This window comes from Carya illinoinensis, chromosome 5 (assembly GCF_018687715.1).
Source record: "Carya illinoinensis cultivar Pawnee chromosome 5, C.illinoinensisPawnee_v1, whole genome shotgun sequence".
Taxonomy (NCBI): domain Eukaryota; kingdom Viridiplantae; phylum Streptophyta; class Magnoliopsida; order Fagales; family Juglandaceae; genus Carya; species Carya illinoinensis.
Window position 1 is genome coordinate 7,551,513 of NC_056756.1, and position 19,854 is coordinate 7,571,366.

General features: G+C 35.3%; 2 protein-coding genes and 1 pseudogene across 7 annotated transcripts; 2 read left to right on the forward strand and 1 right to left on the reverse strand.

The window, feature by feature from the left end:
- The first annotated feature begins 927 nt into the window (after positions 1-927).
- On the forward strand, positions 928-6,828 carry LOC122309740 (phosphatidylinositol/phosphatidylcholine transfer protein SFH3-like). 4 transcript variants are annotated; one of them, XR_006242509.1, is made up of 16 exons: positions 928-1,235; positions 1,491-1,647; positions 2,327-2,573; positions 2,693-2,792; positions 2,905-3,171; positions 3,373-3,450; positions 3,571-3,672; positions 3,758-3,807; positions 4,060-4,159; positions 4,269-4,361; positions 4,708-4,824; positions 5,289-5,406; positions 5,725-6,101; positions 6,183-6,257; positions 6,370-6,443; positions 6,618-6,828. XR_006242509.1 is itself a non-coding variant. In XM_043123347.1 (15 exons), the coding sequence occupies exons 2-15, from the start codon at positions 1,593-1,595 to the stop codon at positions 6,385-6,387; spliced, it is 1,797 nt and encodes a 598-aa protein (XP_042979281.1). In that variant the 5' UTR covers positions 928-1,235; positions 1,491-1,592; the 3' UTR covers positions 6,388-6,828. The 4 variants fall into 4 exon arrangements, 3 of the variants coding, with proteins under 3 accessions (XP_042979281.1, XP_042979283.1, XP_042979282.1); XM_043123347.1 differs by having other exon boundaries at positions 6,370-6,828; XM_043123349.1 differs by having other exon boundaries at positions 930-1,235; positions 4,708-4,812; positions 6,370-6,828.
- A 572-nt stretch (positions 6,829-7,400) lies between these two features.
- Positions 7,401-13,628, reverse strand: LOC122309738 (phosphatidylinositol/phosphatidylcholine transfer protein SFH6-like). 3 transcript variants are annotated; one of them, XM_043123344.1, is made up of 14 exons: positions 13,324-13,622; positions 12,302-12,602; positions 11,723-11,822; positions 11,371-11,637; positions 11,184-11,261; positions 10,874-10,975; positions 10,744-10,793; positions 10,512-10,611; positions 10,210-10,308; positions 9,940-10,056; positions 9,427-9,559; positions 8,654-9,057; positions 7,884-7,958; positions 7,401-7,760 (listed from the first exon to the last, which is right to left on the reverse strand). In XM_043123344.1, exons 1-14 carry the CDS (start codon positions 13,355-13,357, stop codon positions 7,740-7,742), a joined length of 1,881 nt encoding a protein of 626 aa, XP_042979278.1. In that variant the 5' UTR covers positions 13,358-13,622; the 3' UTR covers positions 7,401-7,739. The 3 variants fall into 3 exon arrangements, with proteins under 3 accessions (XP_042979278.1, XP_042979279.1, XP_042979280.1); XM_043123345.1 differs by having other exon boundaries at positions 9,940-10,053; positions 13,324-13,620; XM_043123346.1 differs by lacking the exon at positions 7,401-7,760 and adding an exon at positions 8,487-8,539 and having other exon boundaries at positions 13,324-13,628.
- A 3,827-nt stretch (positions 13,629-17,455) lies between these two features.
- Positions 17,456-17,856, forward strand: LOC122309885 (annotated as a pseudogene).
- Positions 17,857-19,854: the final 1,998 nt, after the last annotated feature.

Genomic DNA, 19,854 nt, shown 5'->3' on the forward strand with positions numbered 1-19,854 from the left:
AAATTAATTTTTTATTATATGATTTCTGTATTTACTATTTTTTTAAAGAGATTATACATGAGTGCTTGCATATTTTACAATTGTAAATATCATTTTTCTTATTTTTAAGGAAAGAGGGCAAGAGAATGGCTTTTCAACAAAAGTTCCACTCTACAAAAGTCACCTCTCTCTCTCTCTCTCTCCATGAATTTGTGCTCAGCGTTATGTAATTATAGTTATCCTACTCGATAATGTCGAACCAGGATCTTTAATTATCAGAGTATCGCTTGGCAATGGAGGCACGTGAGAGAAAATGTGATTCAAGCACGTACTAAAATAGGGACTAATTTCAAGTTGCGCGTGTTCTATTTTTGGTTTTTCAAGTTCAATCCAATAGTTCAAAACTCTTCTCTATACCATTCATATATCTTTTGGCTGTAGTGAGTTTACGTACGTGGGTGCAATTGCATGCGGATCTCAATTCTCAACCACAAACTAATATTAGAAAACTCATGGCCTGCACAGCGTATGGATGAGATCAGGTAGAGATTTACTCACCCAAAATAGTAAAAAAAGAAAGTTAAAGGAGGTGGGAAAAATGAAAAATATATAAAAATTAATGGAGGTTAAATATATATATATATATATATATATTGAATTTCACACGATCTCTACATTTGATTATCATTCAATATGACATAAGCTTTCCATAAGCCGGCATGAGAATTAGAATAAGAAAAATTTTAGTGGGGAGCCATGACGTTTAGCAAATTGACTCTCTCTCACTAACTTCAACAGCAGTGTATAAAGTGAAAGTATAATACCTGCAAGCAAATCCATTAAAAAATAAAATAATCAATGACATAAACGAGACAAAAATAAAATAAATTGTATAGCCTATAGTTTATGAACATGGAACTAGTCGTTAATGGTGCGGGGAAAGTGGGTGGGTTTGGAGCTATTACATCATCTTGGTTGTTTAGTTGCGTGGGGAAGAGTCCCAACGGAGTGGCTTGCATTTCGCCTACTCCTTCTCTTTGGTTTCTCATCAACAGAAAAATAAGAGGCAAGTATCTACGCTCTGCAAGACCCTGTCAATGGCAGGGAACAAGATATTTCATTTCCTATTTCTGTCATGTCATCCTGGCTGTCCATTCTGGCCGTCCCTTTGGGGCCGCAATTTCAGAGAGTAATCCGGGATATATACACTTCTCTCTTCCTCTCTTAGCACCCCTTTGCTACATTCTTATCAAAAGGTAATCCTTTCCCAAACCCCATCTCTCTCTGTCTTAATCTTCTTCTCAACCCACATTCTCTTTTCACGTCATTACTCTTCAGATTCTTGAACTTCTGGATCCAACATTGTATGGCATATGCGTGTATTCGTTTTCTTTGGCTACTATGATGTTTTCCAACGGGCTTTTATTTTTCCAACTTTTTTTTCCCTTCGTTCATATTGATTATGTTTGCTCTGAATGTTGCAAGTTTCTGACTTTTGTGTATGGGTAAAGGTGTAGGCATATACCGTGAGGGAACTAGTTTGGGCGTCTTGTTATATATGAGTGCTTGATCCTCCTGTCCTCTTGTGGTCTTAATTGAGCTTATCTTGCAATATGGCAACCATGTGCGAAACTATGTCTGGGCCTCTTGAACGACCATCTAAAGAGGGTAAGTCTCTTGCAATCATGCCTTTGTCCCCACTTCGTCTGCTGGAATCTTGTTATGATATATATATATATATATATATATCTATCTTGATGTGGTTTTGATTATTCTAAATACCCTGCTGATTATGTGCCATGTATGACAATATGAGAATTGTTTTTTCACGTTCTTCTTGATCGATTGGTTTCTGAGAGAAGTGAAAAAAGAAGAAGAAGAAAAGGAATAGAAAGATTTCAGATTTGGAAGACCTCTTAAATTAGCCCAAAGCTGATCTCTTTTGCTTTACGAAATTTCGCATCACACAGTTTTAAAGACATCAAAATGATTTAAATGAGCCAAATGGAGACTTCTGTCAATTTTATGTAACCTCAGAGATCTAATATTTGGGATACAAAAAAAGAAATGAAAATGAATAAATTATGAAAAGCTGTTGCAACTGTGGAAAATATTTTCTTTGTAGTCGTGATTTGTTTTTCTTCTATCATTTAGATGTAAACTTGTTGGTTGAACTTGCCTTGATTCATGATGCTTTCTTGATTCTTGAGGGGCTTCAATATGTCAAAATTCACTTGCTATGGGATGCAATATGAAAGAGCAGTAGCAAGAGGAGAAGATCTTACAGCCAGTCTTTTTGTTACGTCCTTAAATTTATGAGTGGTTTAAACATTGTTCATTTTTGTAGACTTCGAAAACTCTGAGGATGAGAAGAAGACAAGACTCGGATCTCTCAAGAAGAAGGCAATTAATGCCTCGACCAAGTTTAGGCATTCCTTGAAAAGGAGGGGCCGGAGAAACAGCAAGGTTATGTCTGTTGCTATCGAGGATAACATCGATGCAGAGGAGCTACAGGCTGTGGATGCATTCCGCCAAGCACTTATCTTGGAAGAACTACTACCCTCAAAACATGATGATCATCATATGATGCTAAGGTCACAGATACTTCTCTTTCTTCACTATTAAAAGGCAATAGGTTGCACTTGTAGCTATAGCTCAGTAATGCCTCCAGAATACAAAAAATCAACCAGGCCATTCATGTATGTTGGTACAGATTTTTAAGGGCTAGGAAGTTTGACATTGAGAAAACAAAGCAAATGTGGGCTGATATGCTCCAGTGGAGGAAGGAGTTCGGAACAGACACAGTCATGGAGGTATTCACTGAAAAATTAAAGTACTTTCTAACACTTGATTTCTGCTTCTCTTTTTTTTGTTTTTTTTCACTAACACGCTGTCAAATCTTTTTTCTTCCCTTTCCTGGTTAAGGAATTTGATTTCAAGGAAGTCGATGAAGTCTTAAATTACTACCCACAAGGGAATCATGGCGTTGATAAAGAAGGACGACCTGTTTACATCGAAAGGCTTGGTCAAGTTGATTCCACCAAGCTGTTGCAAGTCACAACAATGGACCGCTATCTAAAGTATCATGTAAGGGAGTTTGAGAGGACCTTTGCTGTAAAGATGCCAGCCTGTTCCATTGCTGCTAAGAGGCACATTGACCAGAGCACAACTATTTTGGACGTGCAAGGAGTGGTAAGTTAGCAGTTCCTATTTTATATTCGCTCAACCAAGCAGTACTTAAATTATCAAACAGAGAATGGTAGAAATTCACTCAAAATATTGATTGAAAACCATTTTATTGCTTTTGTTTTTTGTGAATTCTTTATACTTTCTGTCCAACTAATTATTTTCGGAAAGGGTGTATCCTAAGTTATTATACGATTGATGCCTCAGGGGCTTAAACAATTCAGCAAATCTGCAAGGGAACTTATTATGTGCCTTCAGAAGATTGATGGTGACAATTATCCTGAGGTAAGCATTTTCTCTCTAAAAGCTCATGATTTGCCTCAAGTTTCTTGGTGTTCTACCTTAGCCTGAATTATAGTTTCTGGCTTCACTCACATTGACTGATCAATCTTCTGTTTATTGCAGAGCCTAAACCGCATGTTCATCATCAATGCTGGCTCTGGATTTAGGCTCTTATGGAATACAGTTAAAACATTCCTTGATCCTAAGACCACTTCAAAAATTCATGTAAGCATTGTCATCCGTCTATCCAAAACTTCGACCTACTTTGATCAAGTAATTCTGCTAAACAAAGTCACGATTAATTTACCAGGTTCTTGGCAATAAGTACCAGAGCAAGTTGCTTGAAGTTATTGATGCTAGGTAATTCTTTCTTCATCCAGTTCACACAAAGTCTGAATTTTGTCTATTTTGGCCACTTTTATTTTGCAAAAGGACCAGATCATCTAGTATATATTGCATGTTCCACAATTTCAATTACAAATCTTACTTAAGAAGATCCTTCCACGTTAGCTACCTTGACAACATCTATAATATGCTTGATGGAAGAATTTTATTATAAATAATTTTTCCATAGAATCTCATTTACACCTTGTTTTCCTGGATTGGTGGCAGTGAGCTTCCAGAGTTTTTCGGCGGTTCTTGTACCTGTGCTGACAAGGGTGGTTGCATGCGTTCTGATAAGGGGCCATGGAATGATCCAGACATATTGAAGGTGACTGACTATACTTCTAAATGATCTTTGATCAAGTTAAAATGTCCTTTTTATCTGTGCAAGATGCAACATAAACAATAAATGACTAATTATAATTTTGATAAGCCAGATGGTTCAAAATGGTGAGGCCAAATGCCCAAGGACAACACTGTCCGGGATTGAGGAGAAGACTATCTCTGAAGATGAGAATGCATGCCCAAAGGTAATGAGTTGAAAGAAGTCTGACCTCTTTTGCAAGTTCATGATCTTCTCTGTATTCTATAAGATAAAAGATTCCTTCAAGTTCGTCTAGACTTGAGAACTTCAAGTGAGTGATAGAATACATGTGAAGTGGATTCTATAACATTTAAGGTTATTCATATAAATTTCTTCAGACAACATTAAATGGAATAGAATTCACTTCATGTCTATCTTTCTCACAAATGAGAATTTGAAAATTCACGATTCCATTACAAGTATACTCTTGGTCATGGTCTTTGAATTGTCTGGTCTGTCTTTATACAAATAATTACATGCCTGACGCTTTTTTTCAATGCTATAATATGAAGAGGTACGATTCTTTCAACTCAGAAGCAGGCAACGTGCAATGTCTCTCTCCAAGATTTCCAAGGGATTATGCGGAGGATCCAAGACTCTCTCCTGTTCCAGAAGAAGTACATTTTTCTGTATTTTCATCTCATTCTACTCAATTAAAATCATTGCACGATTCAAGTTAATTATTCTAATCAAGTTTATCAACTTTGACATGAAGATTATGTCATCGAGGCCGAGAGTGCTAGCGGGAATTTTTTGAGATTATTATATTTCTGAGTTGATTTAGGAAATCTCCAAGTTGTGAGAAATTTGAGCTGATTCATAAGAACTCCTATATCTTTGCCCTTGTTGTGCTTCCAAGCAAACATACAGCTGTCCTAATATAGACATGGGAAAGAAATAAATCAGGCCGTAATATTAATTCACGCATATTAAACATATAAGGAGATGAATGGCAGCAACATCATCATTCTTACATAAACTGAAGAAGTCATGTATCATTAATTTCTATATTGGATCTCTACCTCTGGCAATTTGGACATAGATTGTTACCTTTGCTCCTTATGAGTTAATAAAAATTCTATTCACGTTGCAGGCTCCCATCATCAAAAGGAGGAATAGTGCCTATCACAGCTTCGTTCCAATTGTAGAAAAGACTCTGGATGTAGCTTGGCCAAACTCAGTTCAAGATGATAAATTTTCATTTTCTAAAGGTATAAAATTTGCTTCTTTGATGCCTTCCAGTTCCAGTTTAGAATCAGATGCGTATGATTAAACTAAAAATATCCTTAATACTATCTTGTGTAGTTTCACTGGTTTACATGTAAACATGTTGCAAGGTTATTTTATTCAACATGGAATAATTCCAGCTTGTTTAAATAAGATTAAAATTGACATAATCTCTTTGTGGAAATGTGACACGAAAGTGGAAGAACACACACCTTTTAGAGGTTTCCATTTACTTTAAATTGGAAACTTTCGTGATCAAGGATTTATTGAACAAATGTTACTTGTGTTTTCCATTGCTACAGAATGTTTCCCTGTGCATAATTTCAAGGCTCCTGAAGGAATAAGCAATCCCATTATTGGTGGGATTATGGCCATTGTTATGGGCATTTTCACTGTGATCCGCCTGGCAAGGAACATGCCAAAGAAAGTTAATGAAGCGTCCCTCTATGACAGCTCCTTTTACTATGATGCCACCATGATGAAAAGCCATCAGTTGCCACCACCTGCTATCACCAGTACCGATTACATGTCGATAATGAAACGTATGGCTGAATTGGAGAAGAAGGTTGTTGCTCTGAGCAACCAACCTGCCGTCATGCCACCTGAGAAGGAGGAGTTACTGAACGCTGCACTGAGCCGTGTCGATGCCCTTGAACAGCAGCTATCCTCAACCAAGAAAGTACGATCTGATATAAGATACACAAAGACAACTTTAATTTAAGATAACCAAATGTAACGAATACTATTCTTCTTTGTGCAGGCGCTTGAGGATTCTCTTGTTCATCAGCAGGAGCTCGTAGCCTACATTGAGAAGAAGAAGAAGAAGAACAAGCTGGTATGTTATTAAGTCTCGTCTGTTGCTTGCAAGTTTCAATCGCACCTGTTTCAGATATAGAAATAGAGCTATCATTTTACTAAAAGGTTTTTATTTTGGACTGTGATTGCAGAACCCATTCCGCTGGTGAGGTTCTAGGTTGCTGGTTTCTGTACAATGCTCCAAATAAATACTTAAAGATTAACTGTAAGTCGGCGGCTATGTTGGTTTTCATCCCATGAAGATGCTGTTTAATGCATTTAGTTCATGTTTCATGTTTGTTTTGTCCAGTTATAAACTCAAAGCCTCTTGTAAATTAAGAGTGTGTCGTTTATTCGAAATAGTGTGTATATTGAATAAATATTCATGGGGTTTTTGCAGTTTTTGACTTTTTGAGTCACTGAAAAGCTTCATTTCCTCTGACCAAATGAAAGGGAAAAAATCCACTGCAGAAGTTTGGCTACCAATGAAAAAGATGGAGAATTTTTTTGTTTTGATTCTTGGGCATTTTGTCCAGTCTTTTCATTGTCTCGGATGGATTGGAGGATTATACTCTCAACATTCATTAACTCAATGTCATTCACTTCCACAATCTTCTTTGTTCGTGTAACGACGTGGTCATTTTCGTCCACTTCGTCGTACAAATCAAGATTATATCTTCAACTCACATATGCTTAATGAGGTATAGAAAATATCATACCCCGAGTTGAGGTAGCTCGTGTAGACGATTGCAAGTGACAAAAGTATTAAATAAATTTACAAGAAAATACTGATAGTCTAACATATTACATCAAACCATGTTAGCTTATAAGCTTCTTTTTAAAGATTTCTTTGTAGGCCAAACATATCTTTGAGTGACAAATAATCACCATATTTCCCAAACTATCATATGATAATGATACTCCACAACCTAAGACTACAATGGAGCAAAACAACATCACATTCCGTCTCTTTTGTTCAACTTAGTAGATACGAATATTTAAAGGAATATGATTTAATTAATTGTTTCGGAAAGAAATAGTTTATCTCTAAAATTACTCTCGTTTAGATCAAATAAAACAAAAGAACATTGACTTTTTAAGTAAAAGTTGAGTCAGAAGATTTATGAAAATTGAGTCTCCATTAAGTTCTGAAAATGAAAAGAACATGACCACTAGTGGGAACTTGGAGACACAAAAGTGATTCATTAAAGTTGGATAACTCTCCCATCAAATGTTTAAATCTAATGATCTCAACTCTCTAAGGCCCTAAAAGTCAAAGATATGAAAACTCAACGGTTGAGAAGTCCACTCTTTCCGAACATTACATGGGAGGTACGACGTTTGAAAAAAAAACAAAAAACAAAAAACATTAAAACAAACTGCTGACAGTTTCAGTATATCAATGCTATTCTTTACATCTTGACAACGAGGTCTGTTTCTCATTGATGCACTGTTCAAGATTGCGTATCCAAAGCACTAAGAAACGGATCTTCTCCTGTAGCATTGTCGTCGGCCAAACATCTTACCAGCAAAACTTCTTTTTCTGATTAACAAGCAAAAGTAGGAAATATGAGTTCACAAATTCACAATCTCATTAATGAAGAGCAATATATCGACTCAATGCATATATCACACGCGTAACATTAAGATTAATCCATTGACTTACCCGCAACTTGGCTTCCTCTTGGGAGTCTATGTAAGCAAGCAATTCTTCTTGCCGCATTAAAGCTTCATGCAGAGCCTGTTCAGAAGAAAGTTCATAATCAATACATGCATCTTTTGAAAAATGCACTGGATTAAAAAAATTCGTAAAACATATGTGTACACTGTTATCTTCAGATCGCATTCCAAATGCATGACATCAAAGGGATTTACAAAGAAAAAAGACCGGGGGGGGGGTGTTAATGCATGCATAGCGAGACACCAGACAGCTGCAGATCAAGAATGAAGATATCGTGCACATATATCAAATATAGATCATAGAAGGGGAAGGGGGAAGCATATTACTCTTGTTGATTAATTACTTCCTCTTTGCCAAGGAAAAAAAAAACTTTTCATTTTGGGTCCCTTTAAACACAAGCCAAAGGAGTGATAAATACAGTTGTGTGGCACCTAGCATAAAAAGAAATGAAAGGCACTGCAGTGTTCCCACAAAGCTCCTCAAAATTTAAGTTCAAAGTTATGAAGGTATGCATCAGGGCTAGAATACAGTGCAATTGCCGGATGCTTCCAATGCACACAGTAGCCATCTATTGCATGTTGTGCTCACCTTTGAGATATGACCGTCCTGTAATTTGATGGCTTCAATGTGCACTGGACAATCTAGCAATTACCATGCATTATAATTATAATCATTGACTAGTGAAAGGACTCCACAACAGCACTTGTAACGGTCCTGCAGGATAATGATAAAGTTCAGTGCATTAGTCACTGTACCTTTTTAGTTGCAATTAGCTCTGCCTCTAAGGCATCCACGCGATAAACTGCAGCATTAAGCAATTCCACTTTCTCAGAAGGCATCTCAGATGGCTTTGATTGGAGTGTATCAACCTTCTCTTCAAGCTTACTCAACCTCTTCAGCGCAGAAGACAGGAGATCTGCCTCAGTGTGAGCTGGAGTTGGTGAAGGGGTGTGAAAATCCTCTTTGTCAGTTCCATCAACCGTCAAGGAATGAGTATTTTGCTCATGATTACTTGGTGTTTCAGAAAGCTTCTTTGTCAGACGACCAGCCACTGAACGGAAGTGAGTGAGAAGGATCATGAAGAAGGTCATAATCACCACCAGCATCCGAGCACGAATCCCTTCAGGTGTCTTTTGGGTCTCGGGAAGAGGAAGTGTCCCTGTGTAGGAAATTATATTTTGATAAGTGGGTAACAACCAGTATTACAGGGGAAAAGAAATGAGATCAAGCTATGTATCTCGTATAACTGCATCATATACCAGACAAACAATTGAGTCAAGTCAAAACAAGGAAAGGGAGGGGAGAGGGGGGGTGTTTGATCATACTTCAGAGGCTTTATTATTCTATTGGACAAAAAGAGCCCATACTTATAGGAGGACAACAACAATGCCGGGGTTACACAAGGGCACTTCAAGTCCAGAAAGACGGTTCCCAAAATTGTTTTATAACAAGGCTTACTTCACAGTCATAGTGAGAATGGACAGATAAACATGATAGACAACGGTAGATCTAGGATAAAATTTCTAACCTTTGGGAGCATAAGGCTTATGGAGTGGCATCTGCTTCTTCCAACCAGCATCAACAGGCTTATCAACCATTGGAACATATTCATCATAACCCGAGAACCTACCAGCAAAGCTTGCCTTTCCAGCGACCTTAGCCTGCATATCCATGAAAGTACATTAAAAGAGTAAGCAGTTTCTTCAAAGCATGAGCAAAATTCATTATTCAAGATAGCTTCGAATGAACTCCTAGATAATATTGCCTAGTACATCGACATACATTATCGATCAACGATCTCCAAGTAAGGCAAGGTTCAAAACAAATAAATCAAGAGATTGATATGCAATATAACCATTTCAAAACTGACCAATTCATGAATTCAAAACCAGAGTTTAACAGGAAAAATCTTCTGAGGTCCCATTGTCAGTTTACCTCGAGCAAAATAAATTTCAAGGCACCCAAAACCATTAATAAAATCATCAATGAAAAACATTGATTTTGTTATCATAATCACAGATTAAAGAGGTAAGCAACCTACCTCTTCACGAACAGGAGTCAATCGAAGGTGTGCATAACTCTTACTTGCTTTTGGTGAAGTGATGTCTTCAGCTTCAGATCCTGATTCAGCAGTGGAAGTATCACTACCTCTCAACTGCTTGGAGATGGTAACGAAAGAAAAATATGTGATTGGTAGGATCAGAAACACTTGAAATATGGCTCCATCAATAAAAACTGGAACAATTCTTAGATAAAAAATACTTGAAAATGTGGCTCCATCAACAAAATGGGTGAATCAAAAAGGTCTAACCATTGGGCAATGTGGCTTAGCAATGGCAATAACCTTCCCCTCACTGTTTAAAACTTTCACAACCTGCCTAGCACGCCGTGCTTCACCATTAAGCACCATCTGCAGGGAAGTATGCAAACAACCAATTATTTCTCATTTACCACAAGAAGTACAACTGGTCAATGAAAAAGCATATGACAGCACTAAATCTTAATAGAAATCTCACAGCTAAAAGTTCCTGTTTACTAGGATTGCGCCCCTCTACGCTTTTTAATAAAATTATATTACTTATCAAAAAGCCATCTTGAGGCTAAAAATATAACCTTTAATATATCAGGGTTTCTCCATGGCCCCTTGTCAGACCTGAGGCAACCTCCCTGATCTAAACAGGTACAGCAGCCACCAAGAAACTCTGGTAATTCACTGCCCACATTGCGAAGATTTCATTAAGTTAACAAATGGTGCACTTACAAAAGGAGGATGAGTAAATATCATGGCCATTAAAAGCATGGAGGAAATATTCACATACTAGTGGAAGTACCAAACCCAAAATACCTGGCATCGATTATCTCAAGCAATTTGTTCTGGTATTTGTTTCCAAGAACCTAAAAATATACAACAAGTCAAGCCCCACAGTTGTAAAACGTGGTACTCGGAACATATGGTAAGGGGAAAAAAGGCATACATGAATCTTGGAAGTTGTCTTGGGATCTAGAAAAGTCTTTATGGTGTTCCATAGCAGCCTAAACCCAGGGCCAGCATTGATGATAAACATTTGGCAAAGAGTCTGCACAGTTAAAAGCATACCAAATTCCAAAACTGATATGAGACTTCAACTTTTGCTCACATGACTAATATTGCATCAGCTTGGAAATAATAATATCATTTTTTTATCGGTATTGGGTGTTCAGGAACAACGTCCCAACTAATCCCAAGGTGCACAGGGCCACAGGCCCAAATAATAATATCATGTCGAAAGAAAGAAGACTCCATACCTCCGGATAATTGTCACAATCAATTTTCTGCAGCCGCATGATGAGTTCCCGTGCAGACTTTGTGAAGTTCTTAAAGCCCTGAATGACTAAAATGTTAGAAAGAACGAACAAATAGCAACTAGATCCTTTGATTTTCAACCAAACTATGAACTCTGCAATCAGCAATGATTATGTATTGGCTACATACCACGCCTTGAACATCTAAGATTGTAGTGCTTGAATCTATGTGCCTCTTTGCAGCAATGGTGCAAGCTGGAAACTTTATGGTAAAGCTTTTCTCAAACTCCCGCACATGGTATTTTATATAGCGATCCATAGTTGTAACTTGCATAAGTTTGTTAGGATCAACTTTTCCCAGTCTTTCAATGTAAACAGGCCTTCCCTCCTTGTCCACACCATGGTGACCATGAGGATAATACTTTAAAACCTCATTCAACTCTTTGAATTCAAAATCCTGACGTAAACATCAATACAGTAAATAAGGTGAAAATATAGCTACTAGGCACTGCAAATCTCGGTAAAACATCAACTTGAGTTACCTCCATAATGTTGTCAGCACCGAAGTCCTCCCTCCACTGAAGCATATCAGCCCACATATGCTTTGCTTTCTCAATATCAAACTTCCTTGCTTTCAAAAACCTGTGAGTAATGCAATAATCCTCGGGTATGTTAGAACATAACATATCTTTAGCACAAGGAAAGGGAAATATTGAGGATGCCCCCACATTGAGTATTTCCATTTTTTGATAGGTAAAAGATGCCCACTTCCAATTTTTAAAGAAAAGCATGGGAACATACAAGGAGACACATGTGAGAATGCAAATCCCAAAGAATTGCATAGAACGTACAGATTCCAAGAAAGCCAATTCAAACGTCCCAAAATTTATAAAAGCAGAAAATCGAAGAAGAGGCATATTCAGGAGGCAACTAAAAACCCATCAAAAAGATCTGAATCCATACTTCTTCCATGCTAATGATGCAATCTTCCAACTAAAGATGAAAACCCCCAAAATCAGTTACATGTATCAAAATAAAAAGGGAATAATTTATAGAAGGCACCAAAAAATATCTGGAATCTTTCATGCATATGAAAGAGAAATATTAAAAAGATGGGGCACCTCAGCATCATATGGTAATCATCATGTTTCTCTGGTAGCAGTTCATCCAAGAGCAGTGCTTGTCGGAATGAATCAACAGCCTTGAGCTCTTCAACATCCCTAACATCCTCAATAGAAACAGAGCTGACTCGACCATCACTTTTTCTTCTACTCTTTTTCTTGAGAGAGTGTTTAAATTTGGTAGATGCATTGATCGCTTTCTTTTTCAGAGACCCAATTCTAAACCTCCTTTCGTCCTCAGAATTTTCAAAATCAGATTTCCTTTCTTTTCTCTCATCGCTACCAGAGAACCCTTCAAAGCCTGCCGCAAAGAAACATCAAAAAATGTTGAACTCCAAACGGACCAATACAAAACTACGATGGATTAAAGGGCGTACAAAGCCTTGTGTTTAAGGCTAAATAGTATCTTAACCAAAACAACTATAAGCAATATGGACATTTCATATCCAATTTTTATAACTTCCAAAATCCAAGGAATCGACTTCACAACGATACGCATCATCACACAGCCACCTCAAACTCAAAGGGAAACAAAAGCGAAGTTGAACAGTTCATATCCTTACGGCCACGGTCATAAGCTTGAACTCCAACAAATAAAATAAAAATTCACTAACGAATACTATACATCAATCAGTACGCAATTTCTTTGAAACGATTGCATTTGGTTCTCGAGAATATAGGTAGAAGGGAATAAAATATCCTTTAACATTTCCTAAAGCTTACACCCATTCCATTGTTAAGGGGCCCATAAAAGAAAATAGCTCATTCGCATAAACCTAACCCTGAGTATTGTTTTCCTCATGCTCGGAAAATTTTCTTATTCTCAACAACATTAGCCCAACCGTTCTTTACAAACAACCAGATTCAAAACTGTCCTCAGTTTTCTCAGGGACTAAACAGAGAGGCTAAAGTTGTGAAACCCTAGAACCGCACCAAACCGAACAAAAAAACATTTATGAAGCAACAAACATTCACAAAGGCATTTCCAAGGAAGAAAAATCGAAAACTGAGAAGCCACTCACAAGGCCTGGCGAACCGGTCCAGTGGGCCTGACATCTTGTGCAAAGAAAGCTCCTTTAACCCAGCTCCGATCAGTCAGTCACGCATCAAGCTCAAAGGATCAATAAAGGAAACCCGCATTCAGGTCAGGAACACGGGAAAACGGAGCCCGAATTCCAGAACGAGTCGGAGCCAACCGATGAGAATGCGGTACTGCTCTCAGGTAGTGTAGTAGAAGAAGAAGAAGAAGTGGTAGCGCCCTTCGACTAGGAGAAGTGAAAAGGAAATGAGAGAGCTACGGTCACGGATCACGAGGAAGATCCCACGGTTATAAATGCGTCCAGTAATTCCTTACCGATCTGAGCGCTATAACGGATCGCGAAATTCGAGAGGAATTAGAACTAAAACAATTTAAATAAAAATAAATAATTAAAAATAATGGCCGATTAACCACAGCGAGGAGAACACAGAGACGACAGTATAAAGCATAGGATAATGATAGACTTATTTCTTTATTATTATCTATCTATTATTTAAATGTATTATAATTTTTTTTTCATTTTTTTTAAGTTTTTTTAATATTTTTAATTATTAAAAAAATTAAAAAAATATAAATTTATTAATATTTACTTTTTTTAATCATTAAATAAAATTAAAAATTAAAAAATAAATAGATATAAAAAAATAATAAATGAATTGTAACGAAGTGGTAAGAATTTCTAAAGCCTAAAGAAGCCCGTCAGTCCAGCCAACTGCCAAGGGTGTAGAGGGTGGGGTAAACAAACTAGAATTAAGTTGTAAACGTACAGATGGCGAGTGGAGAGGGGAAGAATGAGAGAGTGCATTGAATGTGAAATCCGCCGGCAGTGACTGTAGCTGTTGGTGTGTGTGGGGGCGGGCGCGCGCGCGCTAGGAGTAGGAGTGTTTTTCGGCTGTGATTGAGCAATGATTTGGTCGGTGTCGGTGAGCTAATTCCCCTGCCTGCCTCCCTGTTGGTATTGAATGATTTTCTCTCTTTTTATTTATTTTTATTTTATGTTTGGTTATGGGGTAGCATTAAAGGAGTCTTGGTTTGTTGTGATTATGCACAACACAACACGGCAACGCGTGGTTGTGCGAACAAAGTTCCAATTATAAACTTTTTTCTTTCTTTTTTTGTTTGGTTTTAATGATTTAATCATTGTGTGTACGTATAAAAAAATAAAAATCTAATACTGATATTTTTTTCATATCTCATTCAATTACGCAATTAAGATAAAATAAAATATTATTATAATATTATTTTTAATTTATAATTTAAAAAAATTAAAATATTTATTATATTTTATATAATAATTTAAAAAAATTATAATAATTATATGAGATAAAATGAGATGAGATAATTTAATTTTGTGTGACCAAACTATCATTTAAATACAATGAAAGAGTAGGATCTTATTAAAATTTTTATTCTAATTCTAAGCACCGAAAAAATACACATGTAAAATAGATTTTACAATTTATTATTATTGCACGTGCTATTTTTTACTGCAACTTCAAATGCTCACTAAATATTGATCAGCCAAAGAATGGGTCGATAAAAATAAATGCAATTAAATGTTGGGACTCGAAAAATAAATATCCATCACCTAAATGTTGTTAGGCGTTGCAATTTGTTATCCATTTTATGACTTTAGGCTTTGTTTGGGTATTGGAGTTATCTCATATCACTAGACTATTATTTAATATTTTATTTTATTTTTATTATTTTATTATTATTAACAAATCATCTGACATCACCTCACCATCTAAATGTAACCTAAATCATTATTTTCAATTAAAAATGCTTAACCTTCTCCACATTATAAGTCGAGGCGATTGGCTAAATGCTAATACAATTTAGGCCAACAAACCTCACTTTCTCTACCAAATCAAAAGAGAACATACGTTTCTACACATTTTCTAGAAGCTGATTTTTCTCCAAATAAAAATTAATTTTTTTATTATTTTTTTGACGAAAAGAAGAGGGTAAAAAAAAGTAGGCACGTGGAGCTTTCTTGGTGACCCACGTAGGGCCCTTTTTCTTTTTTCTTTTTGATTTCCATAGTTGACCTCTCACCTTTTTCTATGAATTATGTTTGTCAATATTGTTCTACTCTCTTTACCCATCACAAGTTTGAATTTTGGATGCTTTTAAATAATTTTGTGAAGCACAAAAATTAAGTTATTAATTTTTTAATGTTCTAAAATGTTATCACAAACTTGCATAAAAATAATAATAATAATAAGACAAGTAGCATACCGACTGTTATATAGAATTGTAACCCACAGGGGATACCAAGGAGTTTTGGCACTAATTAATGATCTGTCATCTTTCTAAAAGCATCTAATTAACTTATAGTACTTGGATTCTTCCCAAAATTAAACCAATTAATCTTCCAAATAACTTGTAAAGTTGGGTTTGCATATTTATCACCAACTTTGCAAGGACAGCTTTAAAAACGACCAAATTAGTTGGGATTTGTCCCACAAAAAATAAATAAATAAAAATTCAATCATTCTTATCATGCAAGCCTTAATTATCGTGCATTTAAATATTAATTATCATTCTTCAATATTATCTAAATTGTTGTCGGAGAATTTGTGCCTAATTTTAAATTGTTACATGGTCAACTTTTTTTTAAAAAAAATAAATCCTTAATTATATGGACGTTGTTATTACCACAGATAAAATCTACCGAAGGTGGTTACAGAATATGCTAAAAAAAATTTTTTTTTTTTAAAACTTTTTTCATACATTTTTTATATCTTTATTTTTTTAAAAAAATACAATATCATTTAAAAATATGTTTTTAATTGTTAAATGAATAAAAAAAAAAAAAAAAAGAATTGATGGCAGTGGCTTAAGCTTTATACGTGAGATGAGCATTAGCCTGATTATATGCACAGAACATCGACAGGTTAATCAATCCAATTGATTGCGTGTAGCAGTCGCCAAATAATGAGGGCCTGCCTGTCAAGACTTCTTCCTAATGCTGAAATGCATGAACGAACAACCCGACCTACAAATTGCAAATAGATGTTGAAACATTATTTGCTACTGCCAATTGCCAAACAAGTAGGGTCCCATGTAGTTTTAAGTTGACATGCAAAAAATGGGTAATGGAGTATACAATTCTACAGTGTGCAGTTTTTACATATTTTTTTTAAAATAATTTTTTTATATGTGTCTCAGATTTATCTAATATTTTAAAGAGAGTGAACAAAGACTGCACACTTTAAAACTATAAGTATCATTTCTTTTTGAATAAGATGATATGATAGTTGATACAATAGACTAAATGAAAGTCGAATTTTACGATTTTCGACTCAATTAGAACATGTGAAGCCCTATAGATGATGCTTTACTTTGATGCAAAAACCATCTAGTTATATGCAATAATGTTCACCAGTCATGTTGAAGAGCGAAGTACATTAAGGCTGGTTAATTATCATATAGCTTTCATTTATATTCTATAAGAATTACTACCCTTTTTTAGGCACTATTTTATTAATAATGACCATTTATAAGAAAAATAAATTGTGCGTTGGTCGGACTTGGTCCACACCAAATGACTCGTCGATGCAATTAGGGTCAGTTCGATGGTACACAATACATCAGAGACCTTTATGGCAGTTAAAATGGGCTTCAGCTTTTCATGACATTTATTAAACACTTCATTAATCTTCAACTCTATGATCACTTGAAAAATAAAAAAAAAATACTAAAGGCTAGTTTGAGTTTTAGAGTATTCTCTATTATTATTTATTATTTTATTATTAATTTTTATTACTATTCAATACTATTTAATATTTTATCATTATTTGTTAATTACTTTTTTACTACTATTTACAGAATATCTGAAATCACCTCACTTAGGCATGTGCAAAAAGGTACCAAATTTGATCAAACCGAATGACCCAATTGGGCCCATCCAAAGAAAATCGAGTCGATCGGTTTAGGCAACGAATCGGGCTCGACAACTCACAAAGTTGGTCGAAACCGATCACCCGACTCTAAGGTTTTCTTTCTCCTCAAAACTCTAGCTGCAGTAAGATCAAAAGGGGTTTTTTGGCTACTTGTGCGAGTTCAGTTTTTGCTTTGACCTTTTCTTTCTCAATAACTTTCCGTGAAAAATGTCGGGACGTGGAAAGGGTGGTAAGGGCTTGGGTAAGGGAGGAGCAAAAAGGCATCTTAAGGTTCTCTGCGATAACATCCAAGGTATCACCAAGGCCGCGATTCGCCGTTTGGCTCGTAGGGGTGACGTGAAGCGTATCAGTGGTCTGATCTAAGAGGATACCCAAGGGGGTCTCAAGATCTTCTTGGAGAATGTCATCCGTGATGCTGTGACGTACACTGAGCACACTAGGAGGAAGACTGTGTCAGCTATGGATGTGGTTTACGCCTTGAAGAGGCGGGGAAGGACCCTCTATGGGTTTGGTGGTTAGATTGCATGCTTGGGGCTTTAAGATGGTTAGATCTTAGTAGTGCTTGTAGATCTTGGCTATAGATTAGTTTCCATTGTTTTTTGTGTTGTTTCCTGGGGTATGCGACTCGAGCATTTGATTTCTTATTTTTTTTTTAAAAAAAAAGATGGTTTTTTGGATCTGTTGCGCCCACAAACGGTGAAGGATTGAAAGGAACGGGTTCAACCCGATCCGAATTTTACGGGCCGGATCGGATTGTGTCGGTGGGATCCTTTCCTGCGGGTCGGGTCGGGTCGGACCCAAATTCAATTCGGTTGGGCTGCTGTGCAGGCTTAACCTCACTACCTAAATGTAATTTAAGAAAAAGAATATTTAAAAACGAGATGTGATTGCGTAATACATAGAAAAAACTAGTAGACATAATTCAATCATGACCAATAATAATAATAATAATAATTTATTTTTCTCTATCACCTCTCTTAATGGGATTTAACCAATATATATATATAATAAGCATCCAATTCATTTTTATTGGAATATATGTGAGATTTAACTTAATCATAATTAGGTGAATTATTCCAACAATATGTCATTCTACGTAATAACTCACAAAGCTTAAGTTGGTTGATTAAATTTATCAATTTCGTAAGATCAATACTACTTTTCATCATTCATTTTGTCGTCTTTAGTCATACTTTTTTAGATAGTACATTTTAAGTGGTTTTTCATTTAATGTGAGGTTTGGATAATGAGTTAAGAAGATATGAGTATAGATAAGAATTAAAAGTCGAATAAAATACTTTTAAAATATTGTTATTTTTTAATAATATTATTATTTTTAGATTTGAAAAAGTTAAATTATTTATTATATTTTGTGTAGATATTTAAAAAAAATTATAATAATTAGATGAAATAAAATAAGAGGAATTAATTTAAACAGGATTGTGGTGGACATATATAATGTACCACATAAATAGTGTAACCGGAAATAACTAAATAAAAAATATTATCATTATTTTTATTATCATCATCTCTACGTCTCTTAATGTGATATTAAATGATAGGTTTATAAATAAAATATAATAAATAATCTTTAATTTTTTAATATTATATAATAGAATAATGAGAGAATGGCAATAAAAAAAATAATGAGCAGCTCTTTTATAATAATAGTTAGATCTGTTGTTATTTCCGATAGAGATTGGGCTAATCTCCTTATCCACTTTCACGCAAATATTCGAGGAGAAAATTCAATGTGGGCCAACAATTGCCCCAATAAGAGTGGGCTAGACTATATTAGATACAAAAGAAAGACCCCTGCAAAATGACTTTGATATGGTAATGCGTGAATAATTTTTTAAAATCATTATTATGGCAAGCAATTTAATATTAATATTAGAAATGTGGGTTATAATTTTAAAATTAAATTTATTAAATTCTTTTAAAGTATATCTATCCTATCATGAGATGACAACTCATTAAAATACCTATATAAATATTAATATTTATTTATAAGAAGAGTATAATACCTCCCATGATAAGTTAGTAAGACCTCGTTTAAAACTTGGATTGAATAAATTTTAAATTGAATCTAACATTTAAATATACAACTCTCAACTTAAAATCTCTTTACATACGAGACCCATAACTTTTTTTTAATTTAACATCTTTTTGCACGCTTGGATTCATAACTATTTTTAATTTCGTATAAGTATATCTAAAATCATCGTAATATTTAAAAGCATCTAAATTTATATTAAGTGGGCTCTATAAAATTTATTTTACCATCTTAACTTATTATTTTTAATAAAAAATTTAATTCACTTCAATTTAACTCAACGTTCAAATGAAATCTAAATATTTGTAAGGTGAATAGTGTGACCCTAATCCTTTCGAACATGCTAACTTTTCCTTTCCATTGTTTTACTGTAAAAAACAAACTTGGGGGCCAGTTAGGAACTGGGCCCAGACTCCGAAAGGCTGCAAATTGGGCCGAATCAAAACAATGGTACAAACAAGGCATAGAAATGTGCGGCTGCCACTTAACTGTTAATTTTCAGAGGATCTTTAAAACACAAGAAAAAAAAAAAAAAATCGAATTTACTTTT

Excerpts from the sequence above, each read along its gene's own strand:
- LOC122309740 (XM_043123347.1), top strand. The coding sequence starts at position 1,593 with ATGGCAACCATGTGCGAAACTATGTCTGGGCCTCTTGAACGACCATCT. Across the intron at positions 3,172-3,372 it reads TTTTGGACGTGCAAGGAGTG|GGGCTTAAACAATTCAGCAA; the intron begins GTAAGTTAGCAG and ends TTGATGCCTCAG. Across the intron at positions 4,825-5,288 it reads CAGAAGAAGTACATTTTTCT|GCTCCCATCATCAAAAGGAG; the intron begins GTATTTTCATCT and ends TTCACGTTGCAG.
- LOC122309738 (XM_043123344.1), bottom strand. The coding sequence starts at position 13,357 with ATGTCAGGCCCACTGGACCGGTTCGCCAGGCCTT. Across the intron at positions 12,603-13,323 it reads GGACCGGTTCGCCAGGCCTT|GCTTTGAAGGGTTCTCTGGT; the intron begins GTGAGTGGCTTC and ends TCTTTGCGGCAG. Across the intron at positions 10,612-10,743 it reads CTTGAGATAATCGATGCCAG|TGAATTACCAGAGTTTCTTG; the intron begins GTATTTTGGGTT and ends CAATGTGGGCAG.